Raw genomic sequence first — 25,133 nt, forward strand, 5'->3', positions numbered from 1 at the left:
AATGGACGAAAGACGCTACTCAACCGCGGCGGCAAGGCCCGCGATGACCCGGTGGAGGGCCGACATTTTTTATGAAAAGGGCTGATCCTCAGAGCAGCGGATTTAATATTCAGACTCGCAGTCCGACCGCGGGATCAGCTCAACCTCCAGAGTCTCAACGTTTCTATTCCTCGTTTCCCTCTCATCATTTTTTGGTTTCATCTCTCGACAAAATCATCAAACCCGAAAAACATCAAGAAAACGCAAAACCGCAAAAACATTCCTCGTTTCAGGATTTTCATCAAGGTTGTCGGCAGGATTCCTTGGAGTTAGAGGCCAAGGCCAGTGAGGTGGAGTTTGGTACCCCGCGGAGGCATGGAGAACTAAAAGTAAGTTCCTCCCAAAGTTGCACCTCCGGGCTGGATGCCACCAAAATTTCGAAAAACCCTACTTCAGCCACTCTCGTGAGCCGCCCCTTTTCTCCGATCCTTTTCTCAGCTTCAGTTGGACCATCATCCCATCCGGAGCGTCTCCGCAATGAGAATAAACTAGCCCCTCAGCGCCGCAAGCCAGTCCCGAGTAAGAAGACGTTTCAGGATGTTCAGACGAAGCGAGAAGAGGCACCTGGCGAGTTTGAGGAGTTTCCCATGGGTTCACAGGCCCGGGCGATTGCGGAGGAGTCTGGTATTTCGCGGAGGTCGGGAGGACTAAAAGTAAGTTCCTCCCATAGTTGCACCTCCGGGTTTGGTACGCTCCCCTTGTTGAAAGCATTACATGCCACCGCTGTGAGCCGCACCCTACGTTCTGGTTTCTTGGCTTCTCTAGGTGGCACGGAAAGGTCGGACGCCCAGCTCCGCAACGAGGATAAACTACCCCCATTTAGTTTGGAATGTGAGGGAGGCAGGGTATTTTTTGGATTGTCGCGGAGGCTGGGAGAACTAAAAGTAAGTTCCTCCCAAAGTTGCACCTCCAAGGGCTCCGCTACACGTCGTCAAAACCCTACTTCAGCCACACTCGTGAGCCAAGAACCCGCGTTTGGTTTTCCCTTTTCAGAGAAGGCGGCATTCGAGGATGGCGCGGAGCACCGAACATGGCGTTTGCTTGAGCACGGTCTAGGTCATCGCGCTCAGCTGGCTCTTGCGCATGAATGGAGAGAGGGCGGCTTTCTGGCTCTTGCGGCCAAGTAAAAGCCTGTAGCTCGGAAGGTCAAGCCCGTCAATCAGCCGATGCCGCAGGGGCTCAATCCGCCTTTGCAGCGCCCACCGTTGTCCCGCGATCCGTACCGGGGACTGTCTTCCACTCTAGCCGGGCCCTTTGTTCCAAGGGGCCGAGTCACTGAAGAAAGCCTTAAAGTCGTCAACTTTGGGCCTCCGGGTTGGCTAAGGGACGCCGAGTTGGATCTCATCAAGAATGTCTTAGCAGAGCGTAATTTGGCCATAGCGTTCGATGAGTCTCAGCGGGGCCTGCTGAAGGATTCATACGGCCTGCCCTACGTCATTCCGGTAGTGGAAAATGAACCCTGGCAGAAGCGCAAGATCCCCATCCCCGCGGCGAAAATGGATGAGTATATTCGCCTCATTCGTGAAAGAGTTCGTACCGGGCTTTATGAGCAGTCAACCTCAAGCTACAGTAGCCCGGTATTTTGCGTGGTCAAGAGCAGCGGCAAACTGCGTATTGTGCACGATCTTCAGCCTCTCAAGAAAGTCACGGTCCGCGACGCGGGAGTTCCCCCAGCTACGGAGGAGTTCGTGGAGTCGTTTTCTGGGCGCGCTTGCTACGGCCTCGGTGATATTATGGGCGGGTACGACGAGCGCTCCCTGCATCCCATCTCACGGCCACTTACCACGTTTGACACGCCGTTGGGAAGGTTCCAGCTCACGCGGCTGCCCCAAGGCGCGACAAATTCCGTCGCGGTGTATCAGGCCCAGATGGTTTGGATTCTTCAGGACGAAATCCCCAAACATGCTGGCATCTTCATCGATGATGGCGGGATCAAAGGCCCCGCTTCTGACTACAACGATGAGGTCTTGGATTGGCACCCAGGAATTCGGCGCTTCATCTGGGAATACGCCGAGACCCTGGAACGCATCTTGTTCCGTATCGAAGAAGCTGGACTCACGGTTTCCGCCTCAAAATTAGCGGCGTGTGTACCAGCCCTGGAGATCGTGGGGCACGTTGTTTGCAAGGAGGGGCGGCGCATGGCGAGGAGCAAGGTCAACAAGATCCTATCATGGCCGACCCCGATGAACGCTACAGAAGTTCGCGGTTTCCTCGGTGTGGTAGTGTATGTCCGCATTTTTATTCCGTCTCTGTCGCAGATTTGTCTTCCTCTCAGACGTCTGACGCGTAAGGACGCGGACTTTGTTTGGACTTTTGATTGCGAGGATGCCTTCGAGGCGCTGAAGCTCATCGTTGGGAAGGACATCGTACTGGTCAAGATTGACTACGGCCCAGGCGCGGGAAAAATCAAGCTGGCCGTGGACTCTAGTTTCCATGCGGCAGGCGCGGTGCTCACCCAGGAGGATGCCAACGGTCTGGATCGTCCGGCGCTTTACAAATCTCTGTTGTTTTCGGACGTGGAATCGCGCTACTCCCAATCAAAACTGGAGCTTTGTGGGGTGGCGCGGATCCTTAAGAAGCTGCAGACTATCTTGTGGGGCCAGCATTTCGAACTGCAGGTGGACGCGCAGTCCCTCGTTCAGATGATAAATGCGCCGAGCCTGCCAAACGCTCCGATGACGCGATGGGTCGCTTTTATCCAGCTGTTTTCATTCGATATCATCCACCGCCCAGGAAAATCCTTTACAATGCCCGATGGGCTATCCCGACGTCCGAAAGGAGATGATGACTCCGATCCGCCTACTTCTGAGTTTGATGAAGACGCTCCGACAATTCGACCAGTCCATTCCTTTTCTGTCACCACCAACGCTGGATACTCCGGGTACCAAGAGGGTTTCTGGAGGCAGCTAGAGATCTTTTTGGCGACTCTCACGCAAACAGAGGGCTCCACCGCGCAAGAGTTTTGCGCTATAAAGCGCAAGAGCTCAGAATTCTTTTTGCAAGCCGGCCGTCTCATGCGGAGAGGCAGCCCGCTGCCTCGTATTGTCGTCACTATCCCAGCCAAACAGGAAGTTATTCTCCAGAAGCTCCACGAAGATCTAGGCCACAGGGGCATGGTTGAAACCTACCGGCGAGTCGCCAAGCGATTCTGGTGGCCCTCGCTCAAGCGAGGAGTGGTGCGTTGGTGCCGGAGCTGCGAGCCCTGTCAGAAGAAAGACCTCAGGCGGCCCCAAGAGCTGCGCTACCCGACGGGCGAATCCACAATCTTCGGGCGGGTATCCATGGATGTGGTCCATCTCAAAGCCAGCGGAGCCAAGTATCTAATTGTTGCCCGTGATGATTTTTCAGGATGGGTCGAGGCTAAGATCTTAAATAACCTCACTGCTGAAGCCGTGGCTGCCTTTCTCCAGGAAAATTGGACGATGCGCTATGGATTGGCGCGCTCGTACTCCACCGACGAAGGGTCCGAGTTTGGCGGCGCGCTGGCGGATATGTTGCGCGATCTTCCCGGCCAGCATCGAGTTTCGACCCCTTATTACCCCGAGGGCCAAGGGATGGTTGAGCGCGGTCACGGCCCCCTTAAAGCTGCATTGGTCAAGCTAGCGGGAGAGAGTGGCAAGAACTGCCGGAAGTTTCTCCCGTTGGTCCTGTTTTCCGACCGAATCTCGACCAAGCGGACCACCGGCTATTCCCCTTACGAGTTGGTGTTCGGGCAACGCGCTGTGCTTCCGCTGGATCTGGAAATTGAGTCATACCTCGGCGTGGACTGGGACGCAGTGGAGACCACAGCTGACCTTCTTGTGGCACACTCCATTCAGCTGGAGCGCAGCGAGGAGACCCGTGGGATCGCTTACCGAAAGATGATGGATGTGCGAGGCGATTCCATGCGCTACTGGGAGGAGAAGCATGCGTCCAGAATCCGGGAGCCTCTCAAGCCCGGCGATCAGGTGCTTGCGTACAATCGGTCTCTGGAGACGCAGTGGGGGCAGTTATTTGCTCATCGGTGGAACGGCCCCTACCGCGTCGTGAAGCAGGTATCTGGCGGCTCCTATGTCCTCGAGGAGTTGGATGGTACGGAGTTGAAGCGAAGGTTCGCCGCGGATCAGGTGAAAAGGTTTTTTCCCCGTGGAGGCACAGAGGAGTAAAAGTAAGTCCCCTCCAGTTGTGCACCTCCAGGGTATTTTCTACCGTTGTCGGAACCCTACTTTATGCCACATTCGTGAGCACGGCGGAGGCCCTTGGTTCTTTTTTCCTGTCGTCGGATCTCTAGGCGCGGATGTTCAACTCTCTTGGCGATGGTGCACGCGCAGTCTAGGGACAGACTGCAAGCGTGGTGGAGATGTGGTGTTCTGATTTGGCGCGGATTTTTCCCTTCCTTTCCCCAGTTTCTCTTCCTCAGTTCTTTCTCCCTTTTCTTTTCCCTTCTCTCAGGCTCTACTGTGGTTGTTGTTCCCTTTTCTTGGTCCTAACACAGATCTTCTGTGGGTTTGTTTTTGCTCTCGTTGGCTTGGTTTCTCTTCTTTTCTTTTCTTTCTTTCTCTTTTTCTCTCAAGCGCGCGTTGGAAGGTTTTGGAGGGGTGGGTTGGTTGTTTGATTTGTTGTGTTGTCTGTTTTCTTTCTCTATCTCTTGTGGTGGTTGTGTGCGCGGTGGGCGCAGGTGCAGGATGACTCTTTCCAGAAGTGTCACGGATCCCGGAGTTTGAGTTCAGTCCGAACTCAGGCAATGGGACGGCACGGAATTCGCCTGAACCATAATTTTAGCTTCTCAGATCATTCTTAGTCACTGGAAATCTTATCCTTCCTTGTTGATCATCAGAAGTTTTCGGAGCAAGAGGCTTGCAACCGTCAAACCCCGCATCAAGAACAGCTGCCGTGATCACTCAAGGAGTTCTTCAGGCGCTTATTCTCAACAAAACCTCACCACCACCGCCGACGAGTATCATCACTCGTCGTCTCAGAATAAATCCCCCCCCCCATTCTCGCTAATTTTCCTACATCACCGGCCAATCCTTAGACCATCCGTGAAGGCAGCGCTGACGCGCAATTCTCCCTTCCCACTAACTGCCTACCGCCTAGCACGGTAGGAGTTCCATACCGGTCCCAGTGTGAGCATATGCGCCGGGTATGCGCTGCGTGGATGAGCCAATGGAGAGTTAACCTTGTGCAGTGCCCCATTATCTATAACCACAGAAATAGCTTACCTTGTACGCACACCCGGCGGCCAAGGGGATCAATCCCCCATTGGGATCCACCTGCTTGTCTGCGGAACTCCGCCGCCTCGCTGTAGGAACGCTCAAGGTAAAAGATCCACAGGCATATCTCTACCGAGGTATATGATCCGTCAGAAATGGAAGCGACGATGGGATAGACCAATTTGTACATACCTGAGACCTTTCGATTGTGAATGCCATTGAGGGCCAAATCATCGATGACCTTGCGCGCAATGGCCGGCTTGGATGCCTGGGTATCAAGTACGTGCCAACGTTCATAATTGGTGGCAAGCCAATCAATGAGGACCATCATGCTTGATGGGCCACCTTCATGGCCATTGGAGCCCCAGGGGATTCCTCGGATTAGCGTCATTTTATCGACCTTGAAGATGATGTGATGAGAGGTTTGGCGCAATTGTAGGGAATTTGGTTGGTTCTGGTTGACTATTACAAAGCTGCTTGTTGGCCCGAGGCAATAGTCGGACCAAAAGTAGACAGTAGGGCTTTCAGAAGGCCCCAGCCCGTTTCAGATTGCCACGTGGATCATGCTGGCTTGGCCGGCGGGCCATCAAGATAATCTTTTACCATGCCACCAACACCTGGCAGCAAATCCCGGACACCTGAGCTCATCAGCAACCAACCTATCCACCTGGCAGGCGAACCAAACGTCGAAAACCGTCGGTTTCACCCTGCAAACGACCCTGATATCCCGGACTCAAATGAGGACGAGACTGTGGCCCTGCATGCCCAAATACATGGGGCCACACGGGCGAATCCTGAGGATGACAGTGTTAGTACGCACCTATAAAGTAAATTCCTTGTCTGTGGGGGTGGCCGGCCAATGCTGATGTTGTGATGTCCCCCCGAAGATCACATCTTCAGCGGATTTTATGACATCCGAAAACTCAGAGCGCACAACAGTGCTATACTCCTCCGATACTGTGGTCGGCATCCACGACTACGAGTCGTTGGCATCTAGGGAAGCCACCTATTCTTCGGATGGGTACATGAGTCCAGCGGAGGTACATACACGCGCGGAGGCATGCATGGATTGACTTGCCCGCGATGCAGTCATTGCATTGGAAGCCCAGCAAGCCCGGTCTCATGAGGCGCAGAGACGTGCTGAGGCATGTAGGGCTCGCCTCTCCTGTGATGCTTCAATTGTCCGCAACGCTGCTCGGCAAAATGCCGAACACGGCAATAGATGATTTAGGATGCGATTACACATATCAAAAGCAATCAACACTACACACAAGATCATCTAACTACATAAATGATGACGGAGCCGATCCCTGATGGAGGCCATAGATTGTAGATCGAGGTTTCCCAGGCCTGCGCCTTCAACGGCATCGGGGGCTCCGAGCTCTGCAAATGCGGCCTCGTGACTGCTCCGCTTGTCCCAGACTTGCAGATAAAGCGCGCCTCGTTTGTTCAGTAGGTTGTGCAAAATGATACAAGCAAACATGTTGTTCCTTGCTCGGACGGGCTTTTCCTTCTGTGCGGTGAGGAGGATCCGGAAACAATTCTTCAACTTCCCAAACACCATTTCAACAACCATGCGAGTCGAAGAGTGGATGAAGTTGAAGTCCACGTTATCGGGCCGCGAGATTGATGGATAAGGTACCAGGATCCTGACATTTCCCGGATATCCTGCATCCCCAATAAGGTATGATCCCTTGGGGATCATTGGTGCTGCCGGGGTTGCTGGAGACAGACTATGGCCAAGCTGAGATCGCCAAAAGAGTCTGCTGTCGTGCATGGAACCTGGTGCACCGCCGCTGACCTACTTCCAAATAGAGAGTGAGCCAAGCTTGAGGAAGCATGAATGAGAAAGTAAGAATATGTACATTACGGAAGTTCCCTTCTCCGTCAACGACGCATTGGAAGACAATCGATGCCCAAATTTTCCGGTTGACGTAACCTTTCCAGCAATCCTCGGGCGGCATAGCCAAAGGGATGTGGGTCTCATCAATTGCTCCAACAATCCCTGGGATACCATGCTTCATCTCAAAGGACTGCTTGATTTCATCCCATTGGCTAGTATTTTCGAGTCAAGGGAAGCTGATGTACCCAATGTCAGAGTACATTCACATAAGACAATTTGGATAACCAAACTAACCTGACTGTATCGATCCGGAAGAGCTCGAGTAAAGCAAGAACAAATCGCTCCAATGCTTTGTCCGCGGTTTCTTTGCCAATGTTGAACACATGGCCGATTGTAACGTAGCAAGAGCCGTGGCCAAGCCTATAAAGCCCAACTGCTACCTGAGCCTCCACGGATAGAGGGTCTCCACGCCGTAAGAGATCCAGCTGAAGGTTGTCTCGCAGGCTGTCCGCAAGCCAACGGAAATCGGCCAGCGACATGCGGAAGTATTCGATGAATTGCATGTGAGGAATGTTGGGGTCGTTCCAAGGCTCCCATCTGGGGGGACGCTTATATGCTTGGCGTGTTGCACGGATGTATACTTCTTCCGGTGGGTTATTCTGTTCTTTCAAAAGCCAGATGGCAAGGAGCTGGTTGGTCGGGTCGATGAGTGGGAGGGGGATCATGGCGAGTAGTGATGCGGTGTGCGGATTCTGGTTCAGCCAGCCGAGGCGGAACACTTCAGCTGTATTGATATCCAGCTGGCCCGTGTCACACACAGACAGCTTGCACCTGCCTACTCTGGCAAGCTACTTGGTGAGGGATGCACATATGTTTATATGTGCACCCTGTTGTTTGAAGTTTGCGCAAGAGATTTTTGAAATCAAAAATCTTCCATTTTGATTTCTTTTTCGTTTCAAAATTGTTTTCAAATACTTTCGAAATAAAACTCGAAATTTCGTTTATAATTGGGGCCTGACTCATCAAAAAAAGCCTTTTTACTTCTCTCAAACATCAACAAAAAAGACAGTTTGATTTGTCTGACTGCTCACCGTGATGAAACTTTCACTGGACCAGTTTTTGTCTTTCCGGCTCACCAAGTTGCAATTGATTTGACAAAGCCAAATGGTATATGTTGGATTGTATTTGATGCAGGAAAGTTCAAGCACTGTACTCATAATGCCCAGCCTTGTCATAAAACACTCACAGTGTCCGGTTTTTCATTACAAATAACCAAGTCTTGTGTAGACACAATCAAGCGCATCTGTAGTGGCTATTACATAAATAAAACTCATCTGCTGGGTCCAAAATTTCATGTTTCCGACAACACTCAGTTACTCGGAAAAATATCTCAAAGCAGTTTGTAAGTGATTTTTAGTTTGAAGTTTTTTTCTCTCTTTATTCAATGAATTCCACTCTTTCCAAACATGAATATCATTGATATTTTCCTATTGGTCTCTTTTTTCTGAAGTTTGAATTTTCCAAAGACCTTGATGCACATTTGTTTGCTCTAGCCGCTTCACAATGGGGTTGACACCTTGAAATTACTGATTTCCACCTTGTAATTGTTGGTTGACACCTTGCAAATATTGGTTTACACATTTTAATTGTTCATTTGGACCTTTTAAATGCTGGTTTACACCTTCTCAATGGTAGTTTAGACCTGGAATATGTTGGTTTACATGGGTTTAACTTAGGTTTATGTCTTTTAAACTTGGGTTTACACATGTGGTGATACATCATGGTAGCAGACTAACAGACAAATCAATATGTAGAACCAGTAAACAATTTCTTAAGGATTTGGGATAGGCCTTTGCGGCCTGGTCATATACTGGAAGCTTGATCTTATTTTTCCTGCAGGACATTGTGTAATTGATTTTGGACTTGTGCTTGTTGCCATTGACACATTTGCCAGCCCAGTGTAAGGCACCGCAGGACGCGCAAATTCAATTACACAGGCCAATGTTATGCAGTATGCTTACAAAGTCAAAACCAAGAATCTTTTTTTCTGTGTTTTGGGATGGGTGATCTACAACCTTATTTTATCGACAAACAGTGTGTCATTGTTGATGACGGACTCCACTGGGACGAAGGCCGACGAGTTGTCCTCAGCGGATATTTGCAGGGTGTCAGCGTAGTGACGGGAAAATTAACAGTCAGGGTAAGTCAATGTTTCATCTGTTTGTGTCTTGACATCAAGTTAACCTCATAGAAGCCAGGTTACGGGGGCTAATTGGTGTCAAAGATAGCCCAACCTGATAACAGAAAGACACCAATCCCCAAGCTCTAGCTGCATAACACACGTGTCATACTTAACGTGTGTCCCACATTCTCCCCTTGGCTTTGCAAATAATGTTGTCACAGATCCCCCCAATTATTACCCCCAGGGGAATTACTTGCCAATGTGGCTTAAAGCACGTCCTTTGCCAACTAACATAACCGCACCGGTAGAAGGCCAAGTGAATTTTGGCCTGACCTGGTAGTCCTCTCAAGCATAATGCAAGTTTATGAGAATCAACAGACGGCATTCCTATCCTGGTCAAGGATTGGAAAGGATGATCTACTAAATATTAGGATCACACAAGACACCCCAAATCCCATAGAGATTCAAGCCATCGACATTAATCAGTCGATGCATTTTAATCTCAAGGCGTCATGTTGGACTGAGGTTACAGATTGAGGCACCCGTCTTGCATTTAATTCTTTCTGGGGTGACAATCACCCAAAATTCACTTGTGCCTGTCAACATACTTCCAAATCGGCGCCGTTTTCTTGCCTGCGCGTTCTCCTGGGACAAATTAGAGTCAAAATGAATGACAGTGGGTCCTTGGCGCCATAACCTGATCAATACTACATTCAATACAATCATCTCCGTCGCGCAGATGCACATAAACAGTGCCTTCAATAAGTTTATGTAATGGGCTGTTGTAAGTGGCTAGTGGTGCGCTGTACGCCATGCCACAGCGGGAAAATCCAAACCCATCTCAAGCATCCTGGGCACCGCCGCGCACCCCGCATGGCCAGGGACAACCCACCTGGATTGTACCCATTCTCAAGTTGACTGCGATCTTAAAACACTAAATGATGGCTCATTTAAGTCTATCAAAATCTCATGATGATCAATTGCGGTGCTGCATCCTGGCACTTGGGACACACGCTTCGGAAGGATGCATGTAGTATAGACATAACGGCGCTTCCGGAGTCACCCCTGTTAACTGGGTTATGCTCCAAGCATTAGTACATAGCTAACAAATCAAATATTTGCGGATCCAATGGTGGATAAACATATTGCGTTCTAGTTGGGGACAATTTGACCGGTATAAGGAGCAATGTTGCCGGAGATAGTGTACGTCATGTTTCCTTTGATGAATGGCAAAGTGGCCCGATTAGCGTGGAGGTCGACCCCGTATATTCCACCACCAGGCATATGCAATCCCAAACCCTTCTGGATTGTCCTCACGAATCTCTCCGTGGCACCGGTCTCCACGTTAATGGAAATAACAGGCTGCGCAGTCACAGAATTTCAGCTCTAAGTAGTATGAGCGTTGGGGCAAGAACGCACCTTTGCAATTGTCATGAAATCGCCACAAAATAGGACCTGATCAGTTTTGGGGAGTTGGTGGGGCTCTCCCAAGACTACAGCGGTTGTAGGAGACATTTGAAATTGTAAGGACAGGATGACCGCAACTGGAAATGATTTTTGGCTTGTTAATAATAATCAAGCAATGTGAGTTGAACAGGAAGTTTGATCACAAATACGTATGTTTGATGGTGAGGCTCAGTCATAGGGTAGAGGGAGAACATCACCTGTGAAACTAATTATCGCGGTTTGAAGGGCGTTGGCAGCTTCCTTCATCAATTGGCTTGAGGCATGTGCTCATACCAGCCGCCGCCATGAGCCTGCAACTTAGCCAGAACTGACAAGGGATCAATTGATTATCTTGGTGAAGATTGACCAAGCCATCAAATAGCCTGGGGTTGACCCAAATGTAAAAACTTTGTATACGCCAATTGCAAAGCATATGGCCTGTTGCAATTTAAAGATACGTCATAACAATATGCCGCAAGCATGCGCATGATGAACCGCAATGCTTAGCATTCATGCCAATACGGACAAGTGAGGCCGCACGACTGTGCTTAGTCAAGTTGAATTTAGATGTCATTATCATGAGAGTTGTGCTCAATCTACCTGCAAATCAATCACAAACAATATCATAAGCATAAACTGTTAATTTGGGAACATGGGGGCTCGGCGATTCTCATATGTTTGATTCAGGTTAACATGAGTCTAAGATTCTCGTGCAGTTTACGTAAAAGTAATTGCTGCCCTGGCAGGTCAAATCGCATTATGCGCAAGGTCGCAAGAACAGGAAGAGAGTTATTGGGTCAACGGATTGAACCAAGGAGGTTTATGTTACCATATGCATTGCCTGTGAAGTGAAGCCAGGGTTGGCTGTTGAAGTCGGAGGTTCATGTTACCATATGCATTGCTTGTGAAGTGACAAGCCTCTTCTTGTTGTGTACGGGCAGGGAGAACTAAATTATCAGCGGAGGAATTGGCTGATTTTGCGGTTGCTCATCATGGACTGTGTCCATGAAAGCCAGGGTTGGCTGTTGAAGTCGTGATCAACAAAGGCAGGAGGGCAATAAATTCTGCACTGCCTGTTTTTTTGTATTTTTAATTTTAAGCAGATCAAGCATAGCTTAAGACTGTTCCTCCAAAAGTCACGGGGAGCCTGATTAGGTTTGGAGCGGGCTGCGGCATGTGCGCTTCAAAGGGGGTGGTAAGAATTTCAACAGTAAGGCAAAAGATTTCAATGCGTTAGTCACGCCTCATTGAAGCAGCCGGGAATATACTACGTGGAAACAAGGGATACAAGATGAACAACTCCAGGCTCGAGATTGGGACGGCAACGTTTCAAATAAACAGATCTCAATAGGTTCAGTAGAAAAGTAATGGAGGGCATTGCGGTAAAATAAGCTGATCAATCAAAAACCTATGGACAGGAAAAAGATTTTTTTTGAGTTTGAACGGACATAGAGCTAATTCGAGGGGTTTCACAAGAAGTTACGGTATACAAATTGACGTAGAAGTAGAAATCAACCATAAAGGTGAAAATGGTTTTGCACAAAAGATCAAAGTCATCCATCAAGGATTGAACAAAACGTATCTATTGGGTGGGGATTGATTGGCTGCTTGAGATGGTGACTGTGATCACTGAAGCCAATCAAGATTGCAAAAAGTAAATCTGGGTCCAGGAGGTAGTGCTCAGGAGCGCTTCATGCTCTTTGCAGCCTCTTTCAGAACCTGCTTGCGGGGTCGGCCCCAAGGCTTTGGTTTGGCTTTGTGATCCGACTTGAGTTCAATGTTGGAATCCTCAGACTGAGACGTGTTGCCTTCACCTTTGGATTGCGGGTCTGCTTTAGCTTTGCCTTTCTTCAACGGAGTTCCTCCTCCTTGGTTGATCGTAGCTCAAGGTTTGGATCTTGATGGCGTAGGCAAGGCCCCTACCTGAACGGGTCTTGCTGGGGTAAACTTTGTCCTGTAACAGGGGTGGAGCCCAATATGAGTGAGTTCGAACAATGGGGATTGATGCGAACTTACAGTTGTTGCCTGGCCTTTGTATGAGGAGAAGTGGAGTTTGAGGTAGAGGCGATAAGGTTACCTTTCCCAATTTGGTGGCTGCTGGTAACGGCGACGGAGCTCACCTAACATTGCAAGTTAGCGAGGTGATCATAAGTACTGACAAGCTCACTTGGGCTTACAAGTACCACAGCCATGTTCCTTTCCATGTTGAAGTCGACTAATTGGCCAATGATTTTGACCTCACATCCGATAATGTAAAGGTTATGGGTCTTTGCGTACAACTTTGATCCAGGAACAATATACGTGATTTGGAAACGACAATGACATCGCTCCTGTTTTGGCGGATAAGTTAATAATTTCGGATTAGAGAAAATGAAATTGGGCTTTCCTGTGCATCCCAATCGTTGTGCGCTACAACAACTTTGAGGTGGGTCTTGCCAGTGTCCCCTGGTGCAATGACCTCTTTGCGAAAGACCACAATACCAAGGCTGTCAACTATTGCTTTGTTTGTGAACAAAAGAGGGTTGTCAGATGTGGAACCCGCGGGGGCAACCGAATCTTGCGTATAAGTCAAAACTGGTGTGGATCCGTCGTTGAGCGCAATTAGTTTTCCACTGAGGTAATAGGAGCTTTTGGGTTTGAGGACGTTGTTGAGCGCAATATTTGTGATGAGTGTGAGGTTGAAATCTTCTTGCTTGTTGTTGTACACACTGGCGCACTGTACGTAACTGGGGGTTGTGATATTCCCATACATGTTGCCCCTGACAGCTTCAGGGATAGACTATATGGATGTCAGGTGGTGGTCAGCTTGGTTATTACGAGTTGAAACGTAATGAAGGAAGCTTACTTCACTGAGGGGTTCAAACAGGCCAGTCATGCCTGCGGGGTGGTTGGGAACTTGAATTCCAGCCATTCTTTGTTGGATAATTGATATAAGTTGCGGCGTGAGAGGATCAACCGGTTGTTCAGGGGCTCGGGAGATGTGTAGATTTGTGTTGAAGACAATGGGCGGGCTGCTTGTTACTGTAGTGCAATGTTAGGAGTGGTGAGGTTGCGGCGTGAGAGGATGGAGCGGTTCTTCAAGGGCGCGGAAGAGGTATAGCTTTGTGTTGAAGGCAATGGGCGGGTTGCTTGTTACTGTAGTGCAATGTTAGGAGTGGTGAGCTGCCTGGAATGATGTAGAAGGGGAGGCTATTTACAGTGTTTGGTGAGGATTGCAGTACATTTGTGGGGTGAGTCAAGTAGTGGTGACTGATAGGGTTGGAGGGGCCCTACAACGGGCCAGATGGGGCTGGGATTAGGGGCTGGACGGAGGCGTGGCAACAGTTGAGCCTAGCGCTGAATGAGGTGGTTGGACTGATTGCAATTAAAAACATTGAGCTGGGCCGGGCTGAGCAAGAAACGAGCGGGCATCACAAAAGATGAAGGGCCAACATGTGGCTTGCCAACAAGCGCATTTGTGTTGTCATTCTATGCAGTTGGGGAGAACTGCTTGGTAGGGATTAGACGTGGCCACGGTGAAGCGCAGGGAACGTACTGGAGGAGCTGGTTGGGCTGGTTGCAATTTACAGGTCGGGCTGGGCCAGGCTGAGCGGAAAACGAGCAGGCCAAAAAGCGCGGTTGTGTCCTGATTGTATGGGTTTGGGAAGAACTCGGCATTAGGGATGAGACCAGGCCACGATGAAGTGCAGGGAACGTGATTGAGCTGAGCCACGGCGGAGTTTGAATTTTATCTGATTGCAGCGACTAATGGTTTTGGCGACGTAGGACAAGGGCTGGACAATACGGGTGTGGTGTGCGGGTGCTTGTAGATAAGGGTCCAATTAAGCCGTGTGCGTTGATAAGGATCAGGAGAGGCGTTGGGTGATTGCGTGATGGGTGTTACATACTTTGAGGCAAGCGGATGGGGGGTATACCTGAGGGCGGTTGCACGATGTCGTTTGTCCCCCTGTTGAGTCAACCGTCCAGTAATTTCATGACCTACTGCACTTGCATAGGCGTGGCTTGCTTATTAGCCCCTCTGGATCTCAGTACTTCCTGATGAAAGGGGGGTTCACCGGCCTCTTTTTGCCTGTTGCTTACGCACCGGCTGGGGGGTCAATCCAAGGCACTTTGGTGTTTGGGGGTTATTTTTTGAAGTGCCCTCTCCAGCCAACATAGCGGAGTTGAAAGTTTTTTGAATAAACCACAGGCCAAAACCATGAACCCAGTTTTGGTGAATCTGTGTTTTTAATAAACTGGAATATAATGAATATATTCTGAAATAGTCAATATGAAGCCTAAGCTCAGTACAGTAGATTTGTATACTTTCATGTGTGTCCTAAATGTGTTTCTCTTTTTGTAATTGATTTTTTTTTTTTTCATTTTCAGATTGGGGCAGGCTAAATCCACACCAAAAAATTACCTCATCCACTCCAAAAATGGAGTGAACAGTAGTTCACTCCAACTTTCATTGGAGTGAACCATAGTCTACTCCAAATTTTGTTGGAGTGAACAAAATTACACTCCAAAAAAGCCTGTTTTTTGGAGTGTAATCATGATGCACTCCAAAAATTTTGGAGTAAACCCAATTTCACTCCAAAAATATTTTATCCAACCAACATTTTTTTCATTTTTTTTTTTTGGAGTGATGTTCATTCCAAATTTATTGGAGCGGATTAAGGTTTCTCAAATTTAAAAAAATGCAATTTCAAATCTGTACAATTAAAACTTGCATGTAACTTTGAAAAATGTATATTCTAAGTTCTTGGGGTGGAGTACCAGGAAAACTTTAGGGCAGTAGTAGGCAGGTGACATGAACCAACCAAGTTTAATCCCCTTTAATTGATTTCTGGTTCAGGTTTTAGTCATTGTAGAAACTGAAAACATTTTACATACATTATTTTTGATGTATTTTTAAATACACATATGATGCTGACATAAGGTTTCATTCCTCTTTAAGAACCCTGACTTATTTTACTGCAATACTGTTGAAAACCACTCCAATAAATTTGGAGTGAAAATCTGTGCACTCCAAAAAAATGAATCATTTTACCTTGGAGAAAATATTTTTGGAGTGGAATTGGGTTTACTCCAAAATTCTTGGAGTGCATCATGGGTACACTCCAAAAAACAGGCTTTTTTGGAGTGTAATTTTGTTCACTCCAACAAAATTTGGAGTAGACTATGGTTCACTCCAATGAAAGTTGGAGTGGACTACTGTTCAATCCATTTTTGGAGTGGATGTAGTAATTTTTTGGTGTGGACTCAGCCTGCCCCTTTCAGATTATCACTAATCTGTATCTAATCTCCTTTGTTTTGCCTCCCATTTTGTTTATCTTTGAAATCAGTCTCTCCTTTTTGTTCCTTCTCATTTCTCATGTTGTTCCTTTCAGTTTTGAACCCTTAGCACTCAGGTTTTTATTGGCTCTGTGATTCCTAATGTTGATAGTGGTTGGAAAAATAAATAGAAATTTTGGCTTGCGGGGATGACATCTTGCCATACTTATGAATTCACACAGGATGAATTTTGCTGCAAATTTCAGGTGTCCTTGGGGGTGTGAAGCCTGCAGCAGCAAAGCCGCCTTTGCCTCTAGTTCCTATAATAGTCAAAACAAATCATTCTCACCTCTTCTTCCTTCATCATTACATTCTCCTCTTCTTTTTCTCTCTCCTTCTCTTTTTTTTTTATCTAAAATATTTAAAAATACAAAAAAAAAAACATTAATCATACTTGTCAGCTGAATCTGTAGATACAGTGGTCAATTTGGTTGGGGATCCAATTCTGGAAATCAGGCCTCTCTCCTTTGATTCATTTTCCCCAAAAATTCTATGTAATGCTTTTTGAAAACTATTCTATCACATAAGTTTCATGATTGTGAGCCACCACCACCAATTAAAGATTCTGAGGATGAAGCCTTGGAGAATTAACAAATCCCAAGAAGCTCAAAATATTTTCAATAGGGGGTATCAAATATGAGCAAATCCACCATCATGTATTTGACTGGTTTGAAAAAACTCACCATTTTTAAAACACTAGAGGCCAAGGCGGCTTTGCCGCTGCAGATTCCTGGTCCCATTTCTCCTACTTCCTTGATCCCTCCTTCAAAATGTCACAATCAACCTGTCAGCATCACACCTCACTTATGTTCATTCCAATTCCCAAAGTACTGGTGGCAATATGTTTTCTGTCCTGTTGGCCAAGTTGTAGATCCAACCCAAATGATGTGTCTACCACTTCAAAATTGGCACAATTTATCTACAAAGCATTATGTTGACAAAAGAATTCTGCAGATCTTCACATGTGGTAAAGTCCACATCAGGCAAGTAAACTTGGGTGTAGTCAAGTTTGATGATGAATGTAGCCCAGAATAGTAGATATATCCCATATTTTTGACATATTCTCTCCCACATTTTTACAAGACCATACCAGAAACTTTGTTTAAATTCCACCCCTGAAAAAAAAATTCATCAACAGGGTAAATTAAACTGCAAATTTGATTTTTTTCAGCCGTTTGTTTTTGTATTGGAAAAAATATACATCACCATGAAAAAATTGATGTGAATAGGTGTCAGGTGACATTCAGTCACATATGCTGAAATTCCAGTGGTAATCCAACATTACTCCCCTTGAAAGACAATGGCCCCTTTGTCATCATCAGGGGGTTCTACCCCTTGTCCATAATTTTATGGTTAAAGTTAAGGCTGGAGTTGGCTTCACATCACCTACCACCTAGTACCCTCAGTTTTTTCATGGTGCATCTAGGTTAGTTTGTGTGGAAGAGTGTACAATGCATAATTTTAGATAGAATTATTTTTCATCACCATGTTGCCAGTTGGGAAGATAATTTGTCACAACAAGAAGTCAAAAATCTGTCATTTTCTTCTCATTTTCTTCCATCATCATTCTTCAACCCATTCCTTTCCCTCCTATATCCCTTTTTTATCTCATTCCTTCCTATGTCCTTTTTTTCCCATCATTGTAAATTATGTGTAGTCTTTTTTCAAAACTTGTTAACAAAAATTACAAACATCATAATGGTGACCTTTTTTTGCAGTCATAAGGAAAGGAAATTTTTTTGCCATTTGGCAAGGCACATTGTTCCACTGGTGTCTCCTTGTTCTCTTTTCCCCATTGGAATGAAGTGATCATGATAAACATCCCAATTGGGTTACTTTCTACAGTTTCAACATCATATGCATCAATGAAACAGGAGAGAATACTGATGTATGTTGCAAGCTTGATCGGCCTGTCCAAAAACCACCGGACAAAAGAGGGAGGTGGATCCCATGTGGTCAATTGTAGTAAGAAAACAAGGGCACCGCAATTGTTTGGTTGGTCAAGTCCAAGAGAAGTGAAAGGGGTGATGTTGGCGTCATAAGCGGCCCATGAGTCAGAGCTTGCCTTGTGGGTTGCTTGATTGCTTGGGGAGGTCTGAGGGCGTTCGGAGGTGTTCTAAAGAGTTTGGTTAACATTCGGAGGCCGTTCAGCGGTCATTGGGTTGATCGGAGGTCGCGGAGGGAGAGGAGGCTTGAAGCAGGTCGTTGGGCTGTCTCTGTAGCCTGCAGGGTGTTGTCGGGAAGGCCGGTAGCGAGGGTCTTTTGTTGTTGATTGGTCAGGGAGAGCGTGAGGGAGATGGGAAAGAGAGAGGGGACATCGGCCACTCACCAACCTGCTATCATTTTGAGTCATGAAAAAAAGAAGAGGGGGGCGATTGTTTGGCTTCTCCATTTGAGATCTCGCCTGAGGTCAATCTTTGCAGCCCAAAAAAAAGCTTTGAGGAGGGGGGGGTGCAATCAAACTGGTTGAGCGATTGATCGAGTTTGTGTAGACCAAAAAAACGAAGGCCGGCGTTGATTGTTCGCCCGGTCGTCTATCTGCGCTGCAGGAAGGGGGGACCGTGTTCTGGAGAGTGAAATTGAGAGGGGGCCGGAGTCGTTTTTTGGTGGTCCTTTGCCGCATCGAATCCAAAAGGGGTCGGGGACATCGTGCAATCAACGGCCATCATGGACCAGGTCCCCAGTAGCTGCTGGCGCGGACCGAAGCACGAATGTCTCGAACTGCTGGGGCAGGCTTCCGGACGCGCGGCAACACAACTGGTGGTCAGCTTGAGCCAGGGCTTCAAGAGGGCGAGCTGATGGATATGCAAGAGATAGACCCAGAACCCGTTCGTCTCTGCCAATGAGCCCTCCGGCTTCCTCGGTTGCTGTCTCATTCCGACTTGTTGTTGAGTTGTTTCCGGCCGGCTCGGGCAGGCAAAGCACGCTCAATACGGCCGCACACCATCCTGGAAGGTCGTAGGAGATCGAGGTGGAGCTTGCGCCACCATAATGGCTCGCAGCACTGCTTCCGTCGCCACTATTCTGAGTGGTCAAGCTCGGTCTACAGGGGATCAAAGTGAAGAATTCAGGGGGGGGGGCGTAGTCAAAGCTGCGGTCGGGGCTGATGCCAATCTTGCCCTGAGTGATCCTGCCGAGCCCGGTAGCAAGGGTGTTGAAGGCGCTTGCGGGGCTACTGAAATTGTTCTTAGGGGGGCGAGGGCGGTGTTGAGGAGGCTGCAGAGGACAAAATCGTTACCAAACTCAACCAGCTGTTGTTCTCCGATCTCAGCGATAATTTTCTTATTCCGTTGGTCAGCCAATTGGATTTCTTCATCACCTCGATGACCTTGTATCAAACCTTCCTAGGAGAAAGAACTTGAGGCGAGATGCAATGGTTGCGTGGGCCCAGCCTCCAGGTGATCAAAGGCTGTTGAGTTGTAGTCGGTGCCGCGCAGGTCAGACATACATACATCAGCGTGGAGGTGGCATTGTTGCCAAGGATATGAGGCATGCAGGGCGAAGTCGAGGGGAGTTGAGGCGAGCTTGCTGGTGGAGCATGCATATAAGAGGGGGTGCTCTTGTGTGTTTGGATAATCCCCAGGGCGTCCTCTGCCGCTGTAATTCCAGCGGACGGTTTGCCCTCACCCCCTCCGCTGTTGCACTTGCACAGTCTGAGGGGCTAAAGAGTGGGCCCCCCACTGGTCACAGCCTTTGCTGCGGGCCGGGGGCCTTCATGTCCATCACTTTTGACCCGTGCACTTGGCACGGGCTGGGTGTTGCGCCTGTGGGCACAGCTTTGCTGATGTTGGAAGGCTGGTTGAGGTTTGCATGTGATCACTTTTGTTATTTTTGTATTAGATCAGCTTATTTTTGTATGTATGTTTATTGGGAGGTGAATTTGTGGTCTTTTTTTTACCCTTTTGTAACTTGGGCAAACCCTTGATTTTTTTTTTTGATTTTGTGTTTTTGCAGGGGGAACCCTTGATCTTGATTTTTTTAATTTTGGCAAAACTGTGTCTTTAATAAACTTGGATTCTGTTCCTCCACCTACCCCATTTTTGGATGCACTGGTGACAAATTTCACTTCAGGACAATTGACTGGTTTCTAATTGTGGATTCCTTATATTTGATACCCCCAAAGATAAAGGCTTGTGATCTATTTCCTCTGTTGAATCACATGTGGAGAAGAGTTAATCTCAAAACCATACCATTTTGTGTTAAAGCATGATAAGTTAATTCAAACTCATTTTTTTGATCCGCCACCAGCCACTTTGTTCCTAAGACAAGGCCCAAGTACTCTCTTGATTACCGTTAATGATTTCACTCATTTTGAGCAATTTTTGGTCATATGAAAGGCAATAAGCATTAAAATATACCTGTTGGCCTATAAGGAAATTCATGAGAAATGAATTTGATCACTGTTTGTTTGGTTTAAATTTCTTCTAGAAGTATTGAAACTCCCTATTCCACCCTTACAAATCAAATAATTTTATGCTCTTCATTCAAATGTGTGCTTTTCACCCAAATTTTTGAGGCAAATAGGCTAAAAATTGGTTTTGCAGCGGCGAAGCCGCCTTGGCCTCTAGTTCATCTAAAATCCTGAGAAGAATGATGATGCATTCAAAATTCCAAAAAAGAAACTTTAAATGATTTAATTAATTTTTTGCATACCCCCTTTTCCCAAGGGTGTACTAAGGGAATATCTTTTGGGGCCAGCTTTATGCACTCCAAATATTTACTACATGCACTCCAAAAAAGGAGTGAACTTGTGTCTACTCCAACAAATGTTGGAGTGAACAAAGGTTCACTCCAAAAGTGGGTTAAATTGGAGTGTTCAGAAGTTCACTCCAATAAATATTTGGAGTGAACCTTTGTTCACTCCAAAAGTGGGCTAAATTGGAGTGTTCAGAAGTTCACTCCAATATTTATTGGAGTGGAAACTTTTCCACTCCTCCAGTCTTGATACTTGGTATGTTTCAAGATTTGAGTGTACTACTACACTCCAATAAATACTGCAGTGTAATACTGTACACTCCAATACTTACTGGAGTTGAAACCTATTTTAAATACATGCATGCACTCCAAGCAACTCCTCCAGATCAACAAAGTCATGCTTTGACCCTTGGAGACCCTGCCTCTCCCCTACAGACAAACTTTCTTCACCCTCAAATTCCTCTCCTTAAGACTAGGCCCCAAAGATTCCAGTGAGTCTGAGCCTATCTATCCACTCTCTTTCAATGGGAATCACTGTCCCCACTTTTTTGGAGTGCCCAGTGGTCCACACTCCAAAAGAAAACATGGAGTGGGTTTAACTCCACTCCACAGTTTGAGTGCCTAATTTTATACTCCATTTTTGGAGTGCACAAGTTTCACTCCAATAAATATTGGAGTGAACTTCTGAACACTCCAATTTAGCCCACTTTTGGAGTGAAAAAAGTTTCACTCCAAATATAATAGAGGCCAAGGCGGCTTCACCGCTGCAAACCTCAAGGGCAAATCACTGTGCTGCAGTACAAAAATCACACACTTTAGAGAAGTACAGCTGACAGCACTATTTTGCTACAGCACCAGGTCCATTAGACAAATTGCTAGTGGCTGGGTGCTGCAGTATGCACTAATGCTAAAAGTAGCAAACCCCCACTGTTTCTGAAAAGCCAAAGTGTGGTGCAGAAACTTTGCACTAAATAATACTGTGCTATTAAAAAAACCTGGTTACCACTTTTCTTACTCTTGTACTGGATTTTAATGGAATTTCATTCTCTTCTGCTTACTTACACCAAAATCACTCTTACTTAGCTGTCAATTGCATTTAAATAGTTAAAATCATCAAGCAAGTTCTTTCAGATGATCTGATAGCAGGCCACCAAATTTTTCAAAAATCTCCTCAGGATCACTTCATTGAATTTTTGAGGTCCCTCAATCTTTTCTTCTGATTTTGATCCCCTCTTTTTCATGCTTCCTCCCGTCAAATAACTAATGTGACTTGTATCCAACAGACTTCATTTTTTTTGGCTATAGTAATATATTAATCCATCATGTTGAAATTTTTTTAACCCTTCACTGACCAAATTTGAGGTTGCTTGATCAGTATATAACTCTGCAAGAGGTTCAACTTCAATGCTCCACAGATGAGCTGCCCAGGAACATCGACACAAACTGGTGCAGACCAGATTTTCTAATGGATGCAAAGAAAAGCAGTCTCATAGCCGGCTGTGTAAGCTACACAAAGCTCAGACTGGCCGTCATCAGGGCGCGTACCACACACAGGCAGCCCTGCGCAAGCTCATGAAAGCTGGCAAGCTCATGAAAGCTGGCCAGAGAGATTGGGCCGGGATTGGCAGTACAATCACACACATATTCATGGGAGCACTGTCAGAGAGGCGATGAATGGGACATGTATTTCAGGAGAAGCAAGCAGTAAGCTGATTCTTGCCTCCCACTCCAGATGGTAATTGCAGGGCTTCCAGCACAACCAAGCACAACTGGAAACTCGTGGGGAGTGTGCCTGCAGCATAGGGTGAGGGCCCTGATGGCCAAGGTGTTTACAATCAGCAAGTCACCAGAGCACCGGTTTGTAGCCCTTGATCCGCCCCGGATCATCCTTGAACTCCTGCACCCAGCGGCTGAACCCGCCCTCAACAACCAGCACTTCCTGGGCCTCCCCTCACATCTGGAAGGCGTCTCAAACAGTGGTGTTGACTTCACCAAGCCCTCCAGCAGAAGCCAGTCATCAAATGGAGTGCATACACACTCCACCAATGGCTGGTCAGTAGGTTCTTCACTTGCAATGGCCGGCAAAGACTGTTCATTGATAGGAGTACACTCCCTCCTTGATGCCCGGTCCGTACCTGCCATCAATAGTCACTTGCCCAATTCTTGATGACCGGCTTGTTCCGGTCATCAAGAGGAGTATGTACTTCCCAAGATGACCGGAAAAAGCCGGTCATCAAGAGGAATATGTACTGATGAAGATGACCGGTTCGTTCCGGTCATCAAGGAAGTATGCACTCCTCCCAATGACCGGAACGAACCGGTCATCTAGAGGTAGATGTGATGACCTGTTTGTTCCGGTCATCTTGGGGAGTACACCCTCCTCTCCACCACCGGTTTCTTCCAGTCATCTTGGGGAGTACACCCTCCTATCAATGACTGGTTTGTTCCGGTCATCGGGAGGAGTGCATACTCCCTTGATGACCGGAACAAACTGGTCATCAAGTGGAAGAGTACTCCTCAAGATGACCGCAACGAACCGGTCATCTTGAGGAGTAGATACTCTGATAATCTTGAGGAGTAGATACTCCTCTTGATGACCAGTTTGTTCCGGTCATCCAGGGAATATGCACTCCTCCAAATGACTGAAACGACCCGGTCATCGAGGGGAGTGATTACTCCTGCGGTCATCAAGAGGAGTACTCACTTCCCTGGATGACCAGTTCATTTTGGCCATCTGGAGGAGTACATACTCCTCTCAATGACCCACAGAACATTGAGGGGAGCTCTTGATGATCAAACGGAGCTACCATTGAGGGGAATATGCTCCCAATGGCCGGTGTGTACTGCTCTGGCTGACCGGTCAGCACCGGTACCAAGGAGTTGATTAATCTGTGGTCTCGTGGTACACATTGTGGACAAATCAGGGAAACCGTACAGGGAAAATAATCCCAACAAACCGGTATTTTTGGGGGCTTGGAATCCGAGCTCCTGATCCGCAGAAAGCTATGGTACAGGCCCTAAGTTGACAAGAGCCTGAACTGATCCAAATCATCAACTATGCTAGCAGTGGTCTCAACCTTGATGTGTTGAGTGAATGCAAAAAGTGGCCGGTTTGACTCAGCAGATGTGATGGTTGCGTGGGCCGTGTTGTTGATTTGTATGTAGTCAGTGCCACGCAGGTTAAATATACATCAGCGTCCTGGCAGTGGTGTTGTTGTCAAGGACATGTACCATTCAGAGTTGATGGGAGCTTGCTGGTGGATCGCGTATAAAAGGGGGTGCCCTCATGGTCCAATAATCCCCAGGGCTTCCTCTGCCGCTGTACTTCCAGCATGCGGTGTCAAGATTTCAACTCAAGGTGATGAGGCAATGGAGATGAGGGGTGGTGAAAGAGGAGCGTGTGCTGGGGGACACAGGTGGGTCAGGTTGGTTAAGGCTCAAACTCAATGATTAATTTCTTATCCGAGGAGCGGACACGTATACACAACTAGAGAGCCCCCTGCACAAGATCCAGAGGGGGCCTAAGAGCATGTAACACAAGACAACAGGAACACAACATGTACTGGAACTGGAACTGTGACATGGACAGGAAGTGGGGACTGGAACTGGGGACAGGAACAGGAACTGGAACAGGGACTGGAACTAGGGACAAGAACTGGAGACAGGAACAGGAACAGGAACTGGGAACAGGAACAGGAACTGGGACTGGAACATGGACTGGGGACAGGACCATAAGATAAAGAAAGTGAGCGGACTGACAAGCTCAAATTCTGACATGTGATTCATCCTCAACCCCTCCGCTGTCGCGCTTGCACAGTTTGAGGGGCTAAAGAGTGGGCCCCCCACGGGTCTGTAGCCTTTGCTGCGGGCCGGTGGCCTTCACCTCCATCACTTTTGACCCGCGCACTTGACGCGGGCTAGGTGTTGAGCCTGTGGGCACGGCTTTGCCAATGTTGGAAGGCTGATTGAGTTTTTCTTGTCCATTATGAAATTGTGTTTTTCTTATGTAACCCTCTTTTATGTATCCTGGTTTTTGTAGTGGGAAAACTCCACCTGTTTTTTTTTTTTTTTTTTTAAAAAAAATTTGTTGATGGGGAAACCCTTGAATTTTTTTTTCCCATTTTGTATAATTGTAAGGGGGAACCCTTGATCTTAATTTTTACAATTGTGGCAAAACTGTGTCTTTAATAAACTTGGATATTGGAGTAAACTTCTGAACACTCCAATTTAGCCCACTTTTGGAGTGAACCTTTGCTCACTCCAACATTTATTGGAGTAGACACAAGTTCACTCCTTTTTTGGAGTGCATGTAGTAAATATTTGGAGTGCATAAAGCCAGCCCCATATCTTTTTTGTTATATGTACCAGTGTTCCAAAAAATTGGGGGAACATTTAAACATGCATTTGAAGCTTCCTTTGA

At 47.2% G+C, this 25,133-nt stretch overlaps 2 protein-coding genes across 2 annotated transcripts; both read right to left on the reverse strand.

The window, feature by feature from the left end:
• Nucleotides 1-10,408: 10,408 nt before the first annotated feature.
• On the reverse strand, nt 10,409-10,771 carry PtA15_16A351 (uncharacterized protein; the record flags this gene model as incomplete). Its single annotated transcript, XM_053164032.1, has 2 exons — nt 10,409-10,618; nt 10,676-10,771. 2 exons carry the CDS (start codon nt 10,769-10,771, stop codon nt 10,409-10,411), a joined length of 306 nt encoding a protein of 101 aa, XP_053027998.1.
• Nucleotides 10,772-18,673: 7,902 nt separating this feature from the next.
• Nucleotides 18,674-20,211, reverse strand: PtA15_16A352 (uncharacterized protein; the record flags this gene model as incomplete). Its single annotated transcript, XM_053164033.1, has 2 exons — nt 18,674-19,234; nt 20,209-20,211. 2 exons carry the CDS (start codon nt 20,209-20,211, stop codon nt 18,674-18,676), a joined length of 564 nt encoding a protein of 187 aa, XP_053027999.1.
• Between the last annotated feature and the right edge of the window lie 4,922 nt (nt 20,212-25,133).

Source organism: Puccinia triticina, chromosome 16A (assembly GCF_026914185.1).
Source record: "Puccinia triticina chromosome 16A, complete sequence".
NCBI classification, from domain to species: Eukaryota; Fungi; Basidiomycota; class Pucciniomycetes; order Pucciniales; family Pucciniaceae; genus Puccinia; species Puccinia triticina.